The sequence below is a fragment of the Rhineura floridana genome, chromosome 3 (assembly GCF_030035675.1).
Source record: "Rhineura floridana isolate rRhiFlo1 chromosome 3, rRhiFlo1.hap2, whole genome shotgun sequence".
Lineage (NCBI taxonomy): Eukaryota > Metazoa > Chordata > Lepidosauria > Squamata > Rhineuridae > Rhineura > Rhineura floridana.
In genome coordinates, this window is record NC_084482.1 from 151,812,889 (window position 1) to 151,833,182 (window position 20,294).

The 20,294-nt window shown below is 39.5% G+C and overlaps 1 protein-coding gene across 7 annotated transcripts in view; it reads right to left on the reverse strand.

Annotated features, from left to right (window-relative positions):
• The window catches only part of EEFSEC (eukaryotic elongation factor, selenocysteine-tRNA specific), a 254,940-nt gene that overhangs the window by 47,168 nt on the left and 187,478 nt on the right, over window positions 1-20,294 (reverse strand). The window contains exon 8 of one of the 7 annotated variants that reach the window (XM_061622033.1): window positions 18,220-18,300. The exons of the other annotated variants lie outside the window; for them this stretch is intronic. Coding sequence (XP_061478017.1) covers window positions 18,236-18,300 — 65 coding nt within the window. The 3' untranslated portion in view covers window positions 18,220-18,235. The remainder of the gene's footprint in view (window positions 1-18,219; window positions 18,301-20,294) is intronic. 7 annotated transcript variants of the gene reach the window in all.

Sequence of the window (20,294 nt, forward strand, 5' to 3'; positions counted from 1 at the left end):
GAACAGAGGATCCAAAATGCAACACGAGATAGTGCTGGAAGATGAGACCCACAGGTCAGAAGGCACTCAACAAGCTACTGGGGAAGATCAAAGGACAAGTATGAGTAGTGCTGTGACTAATGACGCAGCTGGGTCAAAGTCGAAAGGAAGCCCAGAGGCTGATGTGCACAGATGCGAAAGGAGAGTCCGGAGTGGTACGATGCACACAACAGGAACATGGAATGTGAGAAGCATAAACCAGGGAAAGTTAGAAATTGTCAAGCAAGAAATGGAACATATCAACATAACAATACTTGGTGTGAGTGAATTAAAATGGACAAGAATGGGACATTTTCAATCAGACAACTACAAAATATTTTATGCAGGAAATGAGAAATTAAGAAATGGGGTTGCTTTAATAGTGAGAAGTGATGTAGCTAAAGCAATTAGGAGCTACAACACAAGGTCTGAGTGAGTGATATCAATGAGATTAAACAGGAAACCTATTAACATAACCATCATCCAAGTCTATGCTCCAACTGCAAATGCAGAAGAGCAGGAATTGGAGAGATTTTACGCAGAAGTACAGGAAGAAATTGATCACATACCAAAACAAGATGTGCTGATAATAGTGGGGGACTGGAATGCAAAAGTAGGGAACAGAGAAGAACTAGGAATTGTGGGGAAATGGGGCCTAGGAGACAGAAATGAAACAGGAGAAAGACTTATTGAACTCTGTGAAGCCAAACATTTGTTTCTTGCAAACACATTTTTTGAGCAACTGAAAACACAACTGTACATGTGGACATGGTCAATATAGGAATCAAATTGATTATATAATTGGTAGCAGAACATGGAGAAGTTCCATACTTTCTGCAAAAGCAAGACCAGGAGCAGACTGTGGTATAGTTCATGAACTGGTCATATCAAATATCAGAGTAAAGCTAAAGAAGAACAAAACAGTCATAATGCCAAAATAAAATGTAAATAACATCCCAGAAGAATCAAATAAGGAACAGATTTGAAGCTTTAAACTTATTTGACAGAGAACCAGAAGAACTATGGAGTGAAGTCAGAGACATTATCAGGGAAGAAGGCAAAAAGACAATACCTCTAGTTAAAAAGAAAGAAAGACCTCAATGGATGACTGAAGAAACTCTTAAAATGGTTAAAGAGAGAAGGAAAGCAAAAGCAAAAGGAGATAGAAACACAGTCAGAACCCTAAATGCAACAATACAGCAACTAGTATATAGGGACAAAGAGAACGATTACAATAGTTATTGTATAGAAATAGAAGAGGACAAGAAAAAGGGAAGAACAAGAGCCCTATTCCAACAGATTAGAGAAATGAAAGGGAAATTTAAACCAAGAGTAGGGATGTTGAATAATCAACAGGGGAACACACTGACTGACCGAGAGGAAATAAAAGGAAGATGGAAGCAATACACTGAAAAGATGCAAGGATGACAGATTCATTCATGGAGGAACTGTATGATGAAGAACCAGAAATTTTAGAATGTGAGGTGAAACAAATCACCAGGAACAGATGCCATACCAATAGAGTTGCTACAAGCTACTGAGACTCAATCTTCCCAAATTTTGACAAAAAATTATCAACAAATATAGAAAACTAAACAATGGCCCACGGACTGGAAGTGTTCAATATATATCCCAATTCCAAAGAAAGGAGATCCCAGGGAATGCAGTAATTATTGAACTATTGCCTTAATATCCCATGCAAGAAAAGTAATGCTCAAGATTCTACAACAAAGGCTGTTACCATATATGGAGTGAGAAATGCCAGACGTCCAAGCTGGATTTAGAAAGGGAAGAGGCACCAGAGATCATATTGCAAACATACGTTGGATAATGGAATGGAGCAAGGAATTTCAGAAGGAAATCACCCTGCACTTTATAGATTACAGCAAAGCCTTTGACTGTGTAGATCATGAAAAACTATGGAATGCTTTAAAAGAAATGGGGGTGCCACAGCATCTGATTGTCCTGATGCGCAACGTATACTCTGGACAAGAGGCAACTGTAAGGGCAGAATATAGAGAAACCGATTAGTTCCCAATCGGAAAGGATGTGAGACAGGGGTGTATTTTATCACCCTATTTGTTTAATCTATATGCAGAACATGTCATACGGAAAGCAGGATTGGATCAAGATGAAGGAGGTGTGAAAATTGGAGGGAGAAATATCAATAATTTAAGATATGTAGACAATACCATATTACTAGCAGAAACCACTAATGATTTGAAACCAATGCTGATGAAAGTTAAAAAGGAAAGCACAAAAGCAGGACTGCAGCTGAACGTCAAAAATACTGAAGTAATGACAACAGAAGATTTATGTAAATTTAAAATTGACAATGAGGACATTGAACTTGTCAAGGATTATCAATACCTCAGCACAGTCATTAACCAAAATGGAGACCATAGTGAAGAAATCAGAAGAAGGCTAAGACTGGGGAAGGCAGCTATGAGAGAACTAGAAAAAGTTCTCAAATACACAGATGTATCACTGAACATTAAAATCAGGATCATTCAGACCATGGTATTCCTGATCTCTATGTGTGGATGTGAAAGTTGGACAGTGAAAAAAGCAGATACGAAAAAAAATCAACTCATTTGAAATGTGGTGTTGGAGGAAAGCTTTCCGGATACCATGGACTGCGAAAAAGACAAATAATTGGGTGTCAGAACAAATTAAACCAGAACTATCACTAGAAGCTGAAATTATGAAACTGAGGTTATGATATTTTGGACACATAATGAGAAGACATGATTCACTAGAAAAGACAATAATGATGTGGAAAAGAGGAATACCAAACAAGAGATGGATTGATTCCATAAAGGAAGCCACAGACCTGAACTTACAAGATCTGAACAGGATGGTTCATGACAGGTGCTACTGGAGGTTGCTCATTCATAGTGTCGCCATGAATCGTAATCGACTTGAAGGCACATAACAACAATGTTCTATGAAAACAACTCCTGAAGGTAGAAATAAGCAAAATCCATAAGAGAAGAATAAAATAACTATAACAATTGATACAAAGGGCAAAAGTCATGGAAATGATTTGGAACTGCTGAATTGGTGCCTGGTTTCAGTGATGGACTGAATGAGAGCCAATAAACTGAAACTCAATCCTGACAAGTTGAAGGTTTTGGTGGTGGGTGATTTGTCTGCCTGGGGAGCTGCTGTTCAATCTATTCTAGATGAGGATGCACTCCCCCTAAACAATCAAGTTCACAGTCTGGATGCCCAAGCCAATATATGTGATACTTAGTGCCTTTCACCAGCTTAGGCTGGTGAACCAGCTGCACCTGAATAGAGATAGTGTAGCCTCAGTTATCCATGCCCTGGTAAACTTCAGATTAAATTACTGCGATGCATTATATGTGAAGCTGCAGTGGAAGACTTAGAAATAGCAGTTAGTTCAGAATGCTGAACTAATTATATTATTATAATAAATAATAATAACTACTGATTTTTGTAAGGCAGTCGGGAAGCCTTTTTGACTAAAGGGCAGGGTATGTCTTATAGAAATAACAAACAAAAATAATGTTACCTGCTAGAGTCACTAAAATGGGACTGATCCTAAGAAACATATCATGCCAGTTCGGAAACACATACAGTGGATTCCAGCCCATTTCCAGGCATAACTGAAAGTGCTGGTGCTTACCTTTAATGCCCTGAAGTGAAGCAGGTGGTGAATGGGATAGGAACCTGTTGGTTTTGCAGTTGTCTTTCCAGGAAGGTCTGCCTGGTACTATTTTGTTGTGTTTTTGATGGCAGGTGAAACCCTTTTTATTTTACCAGGCCTTTTGAAATATCAATCAATTTTAAGCTGCCTCGCTGTGTTTTGTCCTGTGGATTTGCTATCTATTTTGTTGTTCTTGCATTTTTTTTTAATACAAGTACAATATGAAGCCATCCAGACAGCACAGCTGATGGGCAGGACAAAAATACACTAAACAACAACAAAAAAATCAGAAATCATGTATGCACCCAAATTAGCAATGATTACATGATATCCATGCTTATGCTGCTTTTTAATAAGTCATCAGAAGAAAAACTCTTACGCTTTGCAGCAGGTTTGTTGACTTGACCAATTTCCCCAAAACCTGTTTGATAAAGAGGTCACATCATATTTGTGTGTATATCTCTCTCTATGTGTGCGTTATTTTAAACGGGATCCTGTTGCAATTCTCTTTTCAGCATTTTATCTGACCTGCTTGTACAGTAATGTACAATCTGCTTCATAGATACATGGAAAAAAATATGAAAGAATTTTTATTCTATTTTTTAAAATAGCTCCGATGCCCTTAAATCAATTTGATCATAAAATTACTTAAGAGAATATCTGGAATTGGTACAAGTCTCTATCCTGTAATATTAAGTTTCAGTCACAGCTCCTGGCAATAACTATAAAATACTCAGCTGTATCAGCCATATTTGTTTGAGTAGCACATTCTGCCATAAGATTGCAGCAAGCATAAATATTATATATGACACTATGTTAAGCATTGTCTTTACAGTATGGGCATGCAATAGCTATGAATGAACTACACTCAAATTGTTTTAAGGCAGTAGCAAAAAGTGAAGCTAGCTGAAATTGTTTTTCCTACTGTCTCTACCACAGTGCGCTCAAATGAAAATTATACCTGATCAGAGTTACAGTGCCAAATTTTTAGTTTTATGTAACAAGTTGCTGTTCAATTCATACTGAATAAGGCTCCCCTTCCCCAGACATTGAGGACATTACAGAAGAGCCCATTCATTCACATTGTGCCTGTACTGGGAAAAATGTGATCACAAAACCTAACACTAGAGAAAGCAGGAATAAAATTACATATATCCTGATTACAAGCTTCTGAGCTTCTAAAATCACACACATACTTGCCCCCATCCCAGGAAGAAAGGGGGGGAATTAAGGTAGGGAATAACTGTTCTAGAAACTTCCATCGTTTGAGAAATGAATATTTAGCCAACTTTACTATAAGTCTTAGATCAGGTGAATATTCTAAATTTATTTCTCTGAATCCTTTTGGAACAGACATGTTCAGGACCTAAATGGAAAGGAGAAACTCACAACAAGGACTGCCTTCTCCTGTATATAACATCAACACCAGATGTCCTGCTACATGTGCCTTTGTCAACTGAGGTTCAGAGTGGGTAGATGTGAAAGTACCTTGTAGGCAATGAGACCACCACTGTGGAATGCCCACTGGGGAAGCATCCCTGGTCATCATGTAGTGACGATCTGACTTTTTTGGAAGACTTTTTGTGATACTAGATAGCTTTTATCTTTTGTGTGTGTTTTATTGCTCTTTTGAAATGTGTTTTATTTCTAATGTTTTGATAATTGTTTTTGTGTTTAATTATTACTTATTAGCTACCTTGTTGCATTTTTAAGAAAGGTGGGATATAAAATTTTAAAACAAAAAAGTAACATACAAAAAGTGTCATCCAAAGTCAATTAACTGAAACATAAGATATTTACGCTCACAATTAGAGGCTTAAGACCTATTGAGCAGTATTCAACTAAGGCATCCCATCAGTGCAAGGATTCCTGCTTGTGCAACAGAACTTCCCCCCATCTCCTTTCCCTACATGCACCCTGGGCCCTCTCCAAATATGCTGCAGAGGGGTGGGAGAACCCCTGGAACAGATTTTGAGGGTGCATGGGGGGAGAGGGGGAGCAAGTCCCATTTCATAGTAATATTTGCACTGACAGAGCTGTGATTTAGTGCTACATTGGATACAATCCACTGATTTCAGTGCAACTGAAGTTGGTTTGGTTTTTCCCCTGTATAGCTCCCACTTTCAGAAGAAGCCAGCAAAATAAAAAAGAATATCAATATTCTTTTATCTTTTGCGGCTTTTATGTATTGTGATCCTCTGTGAAATATTTTTCCACTTGCAGGAACATTGCTGAGGAGGACTTCCGGGAAGGGTGACTTAGCCTGTGCCTGCTTTTGAGACGGGCTCCTGCCTCAAAAGAAGCTTATTCAGATATATCAGTCAGTTTTTTCTTTTTTTTTTGACTGATTAAACTTCTCCCGGGTAGGGAGAAACGAAGAGATTAACCTCAAAGCCTATTTTTGTTGGGACGACCAGATCTCATTAATTTATGGGACGAGGTCCAGCCGACGATTTATGGGACGGATTTTCAACAGCAAGCTCTATCTGTTAAAGCGAACGTTCATCTTATCTTCTAAGAGAGAACGCACTAACAGGCAAGCACCCTTCTTTCTATATTTTTCTTTTACTTGACTTAAATTGTTGCTGTTTAAAAGAGATTTGCCAGATTGATCAGTTTTTGACATCTCACTGGGGAGCCATAACTTCTCTCTGCTACGCACTAATTAATAGCTTATCTCTGTTTTTGTTGCAAAAAGCTGTCCTGGATTTGCATTCTAAAGATATACACAGAAGAGGGATTTCTATTCCAGATTTTTATTTTGAAAAATATTATACTGTTTTGAGACTACTCTCTTTTTGGTCTATTTTATTTTGACGAATCTGTTTCTTGACGATTGCCATTAATTGTTTCGATCCTGGGAACTGCATTTTGTTTACTTAACTATTGGAGAGATAAGGCTGTCTGCTCTGTTTATACTGTGATGTCACCAAGTTTGGAGAATTAACCCAATTGTTGCTGAAATAAGAAGTGGTTTTCCTATATTTTTCTTTTAAAATGGCAATTAAGAAAGTGGCTGAAAATCTGGAAATAACTATGTTTCATAAAATAATGGATGAGATTGAGATAATGAAAATTGAATTGAGTAAAATGAAGCAGGAGATTAAAGATATAAGGGTCCCTGTGAGAGAGGTGACCCTGGAAGGGGTCCCTGTGAGAGAGGAGACCCCGGAGATTGGAACAGGGGTCCCTGTGAGAGAGGAGACCCTGGAGACTGGAATAGGGGTCCCTGTGAGAGAGGAGATCCCGGAGATTGGAACCAACGTGGAACAGGAACAAGATTTGGAGTTTATGGACTTTAGAAATAAAATCTATTGTTTGGAACTCAATGTTATCTCTGAAGAAATGAATGAAGATTCTAGAGATAAAGTTATCAATGGCATGGATAATCTTCTGGACTGGAATGATGTGATGGAGCCCAATATAGAGAAAATCTATGGAATTAATTGCAGCCATGTGACAATGGAAAAACTTTTAAGAGATGACCCAGTGTATTTTGAAAAAAAGAACAGAGATATGATTTTACAGCAGTATTTCAGCAACCTATTCAGAATGGAAGGCAAGAAAATATTTGGGATAGAGGTAATTCCCATCAGACTCTTACTATATGACTATGGCTTTGACAGCAAGATTATTATGGAATACTGATAATGGAAGATTGGATATTGAAATTACTGGACTTAACAAGACTACTGAAGATGGAAGATGGAAAATGGAACTAATAGAGATAATAGAACAATGGCTACTGAAATTATTGAACCTAACAGATTCTGATGTGATGGATTAATTGAAATGTTTATTTTGACTATGGTTATGACAATAAGATTATCATAATTAGTAATGAGATGGATTAATCGATATGCTTATCTGGAAAAAAAAAATTGATAGATATATTTCTTAAAGAATTGAAACCTCTCTTTGACTTTTTGTGGAAAGAATAAAGTAATGTTTATGAGATTTGATGATTAAGTAAGATAACTACTGGAGGAAAGTGATTTTATAATATGACTTAAGAGACAGGATTGTTATATATTATAGACTTATAACTGATTTGATCTTTGACAAATGGGAAGTCAATATTTTACTCTTTATTTTTTATTTTTGTTTTTTTTTCTTTTTTTTTTTTTGTTTAACTATTTTTGATTTTGTTTTTTGTCTTTGAATGTTTTATGATTTTGTCTTGTATGTTTTATGAAAATCTGAATAAAAATTATTGAAAAAAAAAAAAAGGAACATTGCTGAGGAGAATATGGAAACTGTTAAGAGCCACCTAAACTAAAAGGGTGCCATCCAATTGTGTCAGTGCATGAGCCGAAGCAGTCTTTCCGCTCCCATGACATTGGTGTTCACCCAACAAGTTCATCATTATGAGGCTTGAAAAATTACATTTTGAAAAGAAATCAGAAACTGAGAGAACTACGTAACAGTCCATTCCAGTATTCTTATGATGAAGGGGAAGAGATAAAGGGCAATACTTTAAGAATTCAAAAGTGTCAAAGACTTTAAAAAAATCAGTTGCCTCCTAATGTGAATTTTGCGAGAAGTCTATTTAAAGAACGAAAGAAAACGAAAAAAGCTACAAAGCTGCTTTTAAATTCTGAACCCTAAAACAAGCTTATAAAGCCAGGAAATATTTATCTGGAAGGGTGGCAGCCTAATAAAAGTTTTATGAATCTTTTACAGTTGCCCTTCGAGGGGCTAACCAACCACGCAGGCACCTCCCTCCATTCTAAAAATCAACACACTCAATAATCTTGCTGGTGTGTCAAGCTCCAAAGTGGGAATGACAAGGTTATTTGAAAGATCAAAATGGATTTCTCTCTCACATACTTGCATATACTAAGCGTTCTCTCCTGTTAAGAATGTGACCTATATTAAATGGCATGTGTATAAATGGCATAAACATCCTCTTTGGTTGTGCAAAATGACCCTCTCTCACTCTAGCTGGTTTTTAAAAAAAATAAAGTAGCACTGACGGGGAATAATAGAGTCCTGACTGATAGCTTCTGAATATGGCTACTCAAAGCCACTGAATTTTGAGTTTTGCTGTGCATTATCTATGTAGAGGTTGAAAGTACTGGTTTGTAATGGTGGCTATAAGAGGGGAAACTACGTTAGAGTGAAGTGTTCAGTTTAGTTGGTGGCTGACTGTAAAAAGTCCACAAATTATTTTAATTGATACTGTGAGGCCTTCAGCAACTATGGGAAGGGAAAGTATACATGCTTGTAATAAAAACAGTTAGGAACTTGCTGGGTGAGGTTGCTATTAGGGTCTGGCTCCAGTAGTAGCTGAACTGAGGAGCTGATTTGTCATTGCATTGGTAGTTAACTATTGGACCAAATTATCATATGGCCAGCTTCCGGGTTATTTAATACATCTCTGGAATGATTCTTTCTCTTTCACTTGGAGTAACAAACTTTTGAGAAAACTCTCTTCCATTGGATTATCACAGGAATATATGTCATCCCTATCTATAACTTCGGCCAAACCCTTCATCCGAGCCCGTCTAAATGACACAGACTTTCAAACTGACATTACAAATGCCACAAAAACATGCTCTCCTTTACATTTCAATTTAAACCCAGATCCCACCAAATATGCCCCTTGTTTGGACTTCCTCACAGATCCTAATCTCCGCTTGGCCTTTACTAGGGCAAGGTTTAATACCATTCAACCAGCACTACTTTCAGGGCGTTTCCAAAAGATCCCTCTGGACCAACGCCTATGACCTTGTGGCAATGCTGCTATTGAGACGCTCTCACATGTTGTATTTGATTGTCCATTATATCACTCCATACGTTATAATTTTCTATCAAAAATATTCCAAAATATCAATCACATGGCCCTTAACAAAAAGATTGGCTATCTACTATCAGGACGTAACAAAATTACTACTATTAGTGTGGCCAAATTTATTTATTTTGCGCAACGAATACGATTGGAATTTTGGCCTGCTTAACTCGTTCTATATCATACGGACTCTGGATTGAACGCTTACCTGGGATGACCCCCTTAGTATCATCGATATGTAATGTTTTAAAATTTTTAAGTTTTTTAATTGATCCTTATTTTGTATTCTGTTAATTGTCTTCAACAGGACGGGTCTTTGACCGCAAATAAACTATTGATGATTTATGATGATGATGATGATTTTAATTTAATAATTTTAATTTAATTAATATAATTTATATACCGCCCTAAGCCCAAGGGCTCTCTGATGATGATTGCATTGGTAATAGTAGTGCCGGTGTATCACATTTTCAACCAGTACATTTGTAATTAAACAGTTTATTACAAAGCACATTAAGTCTCTAGCACTCTCTTCTCACAAAGGAACTTACCCTGTAAAAGGCTGCCTTGGAACTTTGTACCAGAGAAGTGATGAGTATGAAACAATTGAGACTACTGCAATGCACTATATGTGGGGCTACCCTTGTGCCTTGTTTGGAAACTGCAGGGTGCTTAGTGGAACACCCACCTTTATATATAATACACCAGTGATGAAAGAGCTTAAAAAGTTAAATATTTACCCAAACTTTCCCTGTCTCTGGCTCTTAATTTTTTTTGTACAATGCTCAATTTTATTTGTGATACACAGTTGTATATGCTTTATGTTTTTTTCAGGAATTTGTATTGAATGGTGTTTGCATTTTATTGTTTTTGGAAACCCCACAGGGCTTCCAAGCTACACAGGAAGTGGATTGGACTGTGAAAGACCAACCCAAATTGTGTTTGCATTTTGACAAATTTGTAGAGCAGTACAATATCTCAGAGAGGAGGTCAGGTCTTCTGCTCCCCTGGTGCATTCACTATAGCTGCCCAATTTCCCTGCTTTTTAAAGTTTGATAGAAATATCTGTGGGCAATAGGTACGTTCTTAAACTGCAAGGTTTTTTTTCCTATTAGTGAATTTCTCTACTTTTTAATCTAGCAGGTAGGAAATGGGATCCTGTGTAACTTGCCGAGAATGGATTCATGATTTGCATGCTTATTGAGTTCAGTGGGATTTACTCCCCTGCAATCATGCTTACGATAGGTGAAACTGACCACAGAGGATGGGGAGGGAAAGAGGGGAGCAGGCATGAGGGCAGATTTGATCATTTGCATGTTTATTGAGTTCAGTGGGATTTACTCCAGTGCAATCATGCTTAGGATAGGTAAAACGGACCATGGGGAGGGAAGCCTGGAGTGGGCAGGGGAGGAGGAAGAAGAAAGAGGGGAGGAGAGGAAGAAGGGAGGAGGAAGAGAGTGGAGAGGGGAAAGGCAGGTCTGATCATTTGCATGCTTATTGAGTTCAATGGGATTTACTCCTGTGCAATCATTCCTAGGATAGGTAAAACTGACCATGGGAGAGGAGGAGGGGAAAGGGAGAGTAGGGGGGAGGAAGAAGGGGGAGAGGGGAGCAGAAAGAGAGAGGGGGGGAAGGAGGGGATTGGAAGGGGAGGGGGAGGTGTGAGGAAGGGGGAGGAAGGGGCAAAAGGGAGGTGATGGGAGGGAGGAGGAGGGGAGAGCAGGTTTGACCATTTGCATACTTTTTGAGTTCAATGGGATTTACTCCCGTGCAGTCATGCTTGAAAATGAATCAGACTGCCTTTAAGTCGATCCTGACTTACGGCGACCTTAGGGTTTTCTTAGTAATCGGTATTCAGAGGTGGGTTACCATTGCCTTCCTCTGAGACTAAGAGGCAGTGACTGGCCCAAGGTCACTCAGGGAGCTTCATGGGTGTGTTGGGATTTGAACCCTGGTCACCCAGGTAGTAGTCCTAGGATAATTAAAACAGACCATGGGGGAGGGGGAGGGCAGAGGGGAGGGGAAGGAGGAGGGGGAAGGAGGGGATTGGAAGGGGATGGGGAGGGGAAGGAAAAGGTGAAGAAAGGGGAGGGAAGGGGCAAGAGGGCGGGGATAGGAGGAAGAGGGGATGGCAGGTTTCATCATTTGCATGCTTTTTGAGTTCAGTGGGATTTACTCCCTGTGCAATCATGCTTAGGATAGGTGAAACTGACCTGGGGGAGAGGCAGGGGGGTGGAATAGGGCAGGAAGGGGAGGGAGGGAGGGGAGGAAATTGGGTGGGTGGGGACTGGGCAGAGGGGAAGCCCCTTTCCTTTCCAAAAGGAAAACATTGTGAACCATATCATTCTTTTTCAGGGTTTCCCCCACCTTTTTATTCTACAGCAGGCATATGTAGCCTCCCACCCACATTTAAACCAAAACTGTCCCTGGCCGCATCCACACCACACCTTTATTTCACTTTAGACTGTCATGGTTTCACCCAAAGAATCCTGGGAAGTATAGTTAGTGAAGGGTGCTAAGAGTTGCTAGGAGATGCCCTGTTCCCCTCACAGAGCTTCAATCAGAGCAGCTGAGTGCTAAACCACTCTGGCCGCTGGAGCTCTGTCAGGGGAATAGGAGTCTCCTCTCAGCACCCTTCACAAACTACACGTCCCAGGATTCTTTGGGGGAAGCCATGACTGCCTAAAGTGAAATCAAAGTGTGGTGTGGCTGTGGCCCCCTAATAAGTCAAGTCCAGCAACTGTCAGTCTGGCTTTTACAACGCTGACAGTTGGTTCTTACTGAGCATGCCTGGCCATATGATTGAGTTCAGTGCTCAATTTCTTAAATTAATTAAAAATCAGCCAGGCATTTTTTAAACGTTTAATCTGCAGAAGATGAAGGTCAGAATGTGGGGCAAGGTCAGCAATAGGATTACAGGTCCTTTGTGAACATGGCCGATTTTTAATTAATTTCAAAAGATTATGAGAACTCTAACAGAAAAAAGTCCAAAATCGGGCCGGTTTCTCTCTCTCTTTTTACACTTTGAACTCTTGATTCTCTGACTGTTTTGTGTATAACCATGGAAATTGAGGGGGTTGTTAAGCAAGCGTTTCTGAGTTCAGGACTAAAAGTTTTGTAAGATTTTGTTTTGAAATGAGCTTATAGGAAGCATCAGAATGCCATGGGGGTATTTTCAATTTAACATTATGGAATGTGAAAAATCCATGCTGACTATAGTAGGCTGTATTTTTTGTAAGCCGCCTTGAGGGCCTTTGGCCAAAAGGCGGGGTAGAAATAAACTTAATAATAATAATATAATAAGGCTAAGCAGAATAAGATTTATAAACTGAGATTTTTTTTCTTTAAAAAAAAACGCAACGCTAACAGTAATGTATAGTTACAAAAATTACATGACCATAGAAAAGCCCCAATTGTATAGAAAATAGAAATAGGCTGCCTTCAAGCCGATTCTGACTTACACTGATCCTATGAATAGCGTTTTCATGGTAAGCGGTATTCAGAGGTGGTTTTACCATTGCCTTTCTTCTGAGGCTGAGAGGCAGTGATTGGCCTCTCAGGTCACCCAGTAAGCTTCTTAGCTGTGTGGGGATTTGAACCCTGGTCTCCCAACACTCTAACCACTTCACCACACTGGCTCTCTATCCACTTGTATGAATACGGTTTAATATTCAGTTCCACTGTACAGTACACTAGATCCTTCTAGTGTACAACTGCAGCAAGAGGAATTTGTAGCAGTTTGCTGACAAGACAGATGCTTCCCATCAACGATGTCATGTTTCCATTAAACAACAGATATTTTTAACGTATTATGTTACACCATCCATCTCTGTGAACTGCCCATCTTGTAAAATTATTTTAATTATGTTATTTTCTCTCCACTATCTTCACCATCTACAATTATTTATAGTATTATTGTCTTGGTTTCTGGCCCTAGCTATTAACATTGTTGCAACAGTTCTTAGATGGGGAGGTTTATTTGATTTATTGTTTAATAATAGTCTGAAATGCTTCAATGGAGATTGTTTCTTTCATATACATCCCTCCTTCCACTTTCCCCCAAATATTCAGGGCTTTGCATTTGTTAAGGGAATAAGCCTAACTTTTCAAGTCAATGGCAAATCCTTGCCCTGCCACTGCCACTTATTTCTAAGGAAAGCACAGTAGTATAACCTCTAGGCTCTCTTGGATTAAATTTCAGCATAATGTTCTCAATAAGAATCAGAACTGCATCACTAAAGTGCACCGGGAGGGTAAAATGCCAACTATCAAGATGGATGGTTTGTTTTTATTTTTATAGAGATTTTCTAAACTTCAACTTTCACCCTGCGCTCTCCCCTTCTTCACTCTTTCGTCCTCCCTTCCACAGCCACCTCCAAATGCCCATCTGTCAGTTTCATTTAATAGAAACCTATAATTCCAAGCTAATGGATGCACTTGGCTAAGGAAAGATAATCTCCTTGGGCTCGCTTCAGTTGTTTCATCCCTGTTATCATATTAATATTGATTAAATGCAAAGCACAACATTTAAGTGAGACCGCCCTAGTTATTTAAGGAAGACAAAGGCATACAATGCACACTAATCTACATGAGAAAACAGTCTCCTTCAAAAACTGACCCGGGCCTGGAGCAGGCAAGCTGATTATCCCAGTTATACACTACAGTCAACCACAACATCCATGCTGGGCTGCTTCAGTGAGTCATGGGACTAGGAGAAGACATTGGTACATACAAGGAGATTATGTGGTTTGCTGGGGGTCACATGGCTTAGCGTGATGCTACCTACCCTTGAAACTTGGCTGAAGTTGGCACATATTTCAGCTGAAGATATTCATGCCAACCACAAATATTTTCAGAAGACTGTCTTGCATTACTGTAACCCAGCGATTCCCAACGTCGGCGGTAGCACCCCCCTGGGGGGCATTACAGCCTTTCAGGGGGGCATTGGCATGACTACAAACTTTAGGGGGCGTTTGGGTTCATTAGGGGGCGTTGACATTTGGCGGTCTGATGCGACAGTTGAAGCATTTAAGTTTAATTTTATTTAATACACAAATCATTAATTTTTAAACTGTTTGGTCCCCAATTAGAATGTATTTGATAGTCTCAATTCATGGAAATAACACTATTTAGGGGGCATTTGGGTTCATTAGGGGGCGTTGACATTTGGCGGTCTGATGCGACAGTTGAAGCATTTAAGTTTAATTTTATTTAATACACAAATCATTAATTTTTAAACTGTTTGGTCCCCAATTAGAATGTATTTGATAGTCTCAATTCATGGAAATAACACTATAAATAGTGTGTGCTCTTTAGCAAAGAAATTCTGAATAGCGGCCAGTGTCATATCAAGGAATGGGGATATTAGCCACGCCCCGGCACTAGGTAATGTTCCGATGCTGACATCAGTCAAGGCCTTCACAGACCAATCCTGCCATCCTCAGATGCCTTCTGGAGGTATAGTTGTACCCATCCTCAGTTGCTGGACTAATTCAGGTGCTCAGGACCCCTGAGGTCTTATAAAGAGGCCTCTACAGGTTTATTGTAGTTGTTTATCCACATCCCTACCTTAAGACACTGCAGGCCCCATGACATGCGTAGCAGACAAATCAGTGAGGAAACAAACCCTCAAGAACTAGATGGATTACCAAAAAAAAAAAAAAGGCACCAATGTGCTATATCCGTTAATAAAAAATGAGGCCTGCCAGGCTGGTATAACTCTGTTTATAGTTCAGTGAAGAGAAGTAGCCCACGGCATGTCAGTCCAGCCCAGTGATTAGATGGTACTCTATATGCAGGTGCCAGCTATGCCCCAAAGCCAACAGCTCCCCTGCTTTCCCCCACCTAGCACAAGACAAAAATGTGCCCCTCACTTGATTCCAGTAGCTAATTTTTCACCATCAACCTGGAACTAATCATACTTTCTCTTCTTGAAATTTCAGGCATAAGTTTATTTATTTTAAGATCTCTTACCTGCCTTCACCATTATGTCCCAGGGTGGGTTACAACAATACAATGATAAAAACAGATAAAACCATTACAATTCTAAAACAAGTAAAGCTGTTCCAAATTGTACATAACAGTATGCATTAAAAAAAAGTGGTAGGTCCCGCAAGCGAAAACAGCTTACAGTCAAAGGTTGGGATAAAAAGGTGGATCTTCATCATATGGCAAATGCCGTACAATGAAGATGCTATTTTACCTCAATAAACACTGAATTTGTACAGTTGCACCTATGTTCTCATCTATGCATAATTTAATAAAATATGATCAAGGGTGTTTCCTGAGTTCTGACATGTGCAACACTGAAGAAGTACTCAAAGAACAAGAGACTACCTAAATGCTGGAAGGGTGTGGAGCCTTGCTGGGGTCACAACATTTTTATAAAAGAAAAAGAGTTAAATTAGCATTTCTGCTAATTTAGGTGATACAGTGTTTGCGTGTTCAAACTTTAAATAATCTGTTGCTGGAAGAAGACTATGTCATTCAGAAATAATGATGTCAAGAGAAGTAAAAAAGGTGCCCATAACACTTAGATTTTTAGATTGTTTTTAATTTATTTTAATTGTGTTTTTAAATTGTTTTTTGTGTTTTGAAATTTGTATATTTGTTTTTATTGTTTTTAATTGCTGTAAACCACCCAGAAAGCTTCGGCTATGGGGCGTTATATAAATGTAATAAATAAATAAATAAAGCAACAATGTTCCATTCATTAGTAGAACTGATACTGCGTTTTTGGTACTAAGAAAATGCAATTTCCATGCAACATAACCCTTGTGGCCCTCCAGATATTCTTGGACTCCAGCTCCCATCAGATCCAGCCAGCATGGCCAATGGTTGGAGATTATTGGAGTTGTAGTCCAATCTGGAGGGCCACAGGTTCCCCACCCCTCCTTTACAGAAAAGTGTCTGGATGCTGTACAGTAATTGAATGGGGGGGATCACATGGAAGGAATCTAAGGTTGCAGCCCTCAGGCATAAGCACGTTGAACACAGTGGAACTTATTTACATGTAAATACATAGAGGATAAAGCAGTTAAAAGTTCAGGCCCAAATGTTCAAGTACACCTTTTTAAATGAGCATTTAAAAAAACTAAATCCTATACCATCAATTTTATATGGTACGTTCAGTAGCCAGAGAGGGCTGTGTTTCCATTTAGATGATCCCCTAAAAAGGAACGCTATTCCTTCGAATTATACCATGGCTAAGAGGGTTCCCCCAAAATGTCAAAAAGGCTAACCTAACCTTTTGAGATCCATATTAAACAAGCAATTGAACATGGAAAGCATTGAACCAAGGGCCTGTTGTTTACTTAACCCCTGCATTGCAAGAGACATCAATCCCTGCCTTATTAAAGAAATACATACACCAGCCCGGCATGCCTGCTCAAACAACTCTCTCACATTCACAGTTTCTTAAAGGCAGACAAGGTTTTCTTCTGGTCAATGTCTCTGTAATTAATAACATCCAGACTTCAACCTCCTCTCTGTGGTCATCACGACTTTTTCACTGCCCACAATTTAATCTGCTCCAAAAAGGATCATAAAGGGAAATGATGCTTCCCTGGTAACCTGCCTCTGTCAACTTCTGCCCATGTCGCAGCAGCCAAGTTTTACAAAGTGGGAAGAAAGATTTATGCTTGAAGTACCCCTTTAAGGATTTTAATTTTTTGCTTGTTTTCGGGGTAGGGGAAGAGGGACTTTGAAAGAACAGGCAGAACTAATCTCCAGCTTTTAAACAAAATGCAACTTGCAGTTTGTTGTTGCTGTTTGCCCTTGGGCTTTTGCATTCACCTCTTTGATGAAATGGAAACGGGAGGGTGTCCTCTACAAGATGCCACTGCGTCCTGCCTGGCCCACAGCTTCTGCTGGCCGCAGGGCACAGAAGAGGGCATCTATACAAAATCAAAGCAGAAAAACACATACAGGAAAAATAAGTAATTGGGGGTGCCCACCCCAAAATCTGCTCTGGGCTAGGACAAATCATACACCCCAGGAAAGGGGAGGGTGTCCTCTATGAGATGCCACTGTGTCCTGCCTGGCCCAGAGCTTCTGCTTATGCAGACAGAAAGGGTAGAGAATCTTCTTACTCTTACTCATTTCTCAGATCTCTTTCTGAAGTGAAGGGTCAAATCTGTAAAGAAGATTGGAGCAGCCACATTAAAAGATAAGGGCAGGGCATTCCAGGCAGGGGGTTGCCAACCCTGCTTGGATATGGATGTCTTTGCAGAGGAACCCTAGTCAAGCTTTACCAACAGCACAATCCAAACTATATCTACTCAGAAGTAAGTCCTGTTGAGTTCTGTGGGGGCTTAGTCCCTTAGTACGTGTGTTTAGAATTGCAGCCTTCAGGGGCATCCATTTTTACTCCTGTGTGCTCCCATCTAACATCTCCACAACACTAGGCTCCTTTCTTCCTACAGTGACCTTCTGGTGACTGGCCTGGCCTGAAGGCACTTAAACCCTTCTTGCTGAAAGCACGTAGGCTAGATTAAATGTTCCCTACCCAGGCTCCATGTTTTAGCAAGAGATGTCTAGCTTAATTTCCAGTCAGATATTTTTTTTAATTGTACGCTCCAAGCAACTGTGATTGATGCTTAATGTATCATGCTTAATGACATCACTTGGGCCCGCCCTGTGACATCATTTGGGCCCGTCCCTAAAATCTCAGGTTTTGGGATGCTTCTGACCTGGCAACCCTATAATAGATAGGAAGGGATAATACAAAGAAACCCACCTAAGTTCCATGTGACCTAAAGAACAAGATTATCCTTTTTTAATGCAACACGATCAAAGGAATGCAAACCGCAGGATCTCCCTAAAAAGGAAGCATATTGAGTGATAAAAATGTTCTGTAATGGATTGCTTGCACATATCAACTCATTTTTGGAGAACCAAGCTATCTTATTTCTACTTGTATCTATTGAAATTGCACAGTCTCACTGAACTCCCAAGTCACCATATGTAATTAGCAATTGATATAAAAAATCCACTTGCCCATTACTATTGATTTTGCAACAGTACAATTAAATAATTGATTGAAAATCCTGATACAGCCTCTTTCATCCAGACCTCTCTCTTGGACGTGCTTCTTCTCCTCTTATTTTCTTTCTCCACAACCCCACCACTTCAGTATAGTCAAGTTTTGTGCCAAATAACCTGGTCACATGGAAACACCTGGCAGTGAGGGAGTGGAACATTAAAGGGTAAACTCTGAGTGACAGCCAACTCTTGCAGCTTTATCTATTTTCTGTTGTCCATCCTGTTTTGTCCCTACTTTGCTTGCACTGGCTGCCTATATGCTTCCGGGCTCAATTCAAAGTGCTGGTTTTGACTTATAAAGCCTTACACGGCTTGGGACCACAATACCTGGTGGAACGCCTCTCCCGATATGAACCTACCCGTACTCTGCGTTCAACATCGAAGGGCCTCCTTCAGGGGCCACCCAGAGAGAAGCCCGGAAGGTGACAACAAGAAAACGGGCTTTCTCTGTGGTGGCCCCCGAACTATGGAACTCTCTCCCTGATGAGGTACGCCTGGCGCCAACATTGCTGTCCTTCCGGCGCCAGGTAAAAACCTTTTTGTTCTCCCAGGCATTTTAACAACATTTTAACAACATTTCTAACATCTATTTTTAACACCTACATTTGCACTTACGCTCTTAATATTTTAGTAATCTTAATTACTTAACATCTTAACATCTTAATACTTTTAACTGATTTAATACGTTTTTAATATTTTTAGTCTTGTGTTGTACTTGTTTATATGTTTAATTATGTTCTACTACTTTTGGTATATTGTTTTTTAAGTTGTTGATATATGTTTTTTACCTGTATATTGGATGTTTTTATGTTGTGCACCGCCCAGAGAGCTACGGCTATTGGGCGGTATAGAAATATAATAAATAAATAAATAAATAAAATACTTTGACTTTTGAGGAGACAATAGGGATAGCTTTTTTAAAAGGTTAGCAAGTACAGACAGGCACTAGAGTTCTACACGTTTCAAGCCTTTTCTTCTGGATTTCTAGATGTTACATTTCTGAGTGGGAGACAGGATGCATCTCAATTCTACTGCGCATGCATGTAAATGCACGCACATGGGCTCAAAATGTCAGTACATGGCTTCCTTTCATCCCCCCATAACTGCCTTTCCAGATAATAAGTGTTGCTGAATGTGTTTGAGATGCATTCTTTCTATAACCAGATCCATCCTGAGATTAAACATTCTATTAAGTGTTCTTAAGTTTACAAAAAAGAAAAGGAAACTGTGATGGTCAGTTTTAGGGATGGGCAAAAGCTTGGTGCTCCGCTCGAAAATTAATCGGGTAATTCAAGTGTTCCTGATGAATGCTCTAAACCCTGGAGTGTATGTGTGCTGAGCATTCAAAGCAAACAATTGAGGATCCAAAGTTATGCCACTCTTCTGTCATTTATTACTTCTTCTCCCTTCCACATGCGGGGGAGGGGGGTTACCTGGGGAAAGAGGGACAGAGTAGCAGGCAGAGGAGATTCTGACAGACAAATGGGCATCTCCTGCAGAAAACAGTGCTATGAACATCTTTTTTCCTGAAGGGATCATGGGGTTGAACTATAAGTCCCAGGATCCCCTGTGAGAAAAGGTTCTCAAACTGTCATTTCACACCAGAGAAGAAGTTTGTTGGACACACAGCTGAGCACTCTTCCTTTAAATTCTTACTCTATCTAAAGTCAGTCTGTTAACACACCTTCTTTCAGAAGTCAGAGAAGGACAGGCTATTGTAGACTAAACAAATGCAATATACAAGTATTTTGCCAACTAAATATATTTTCT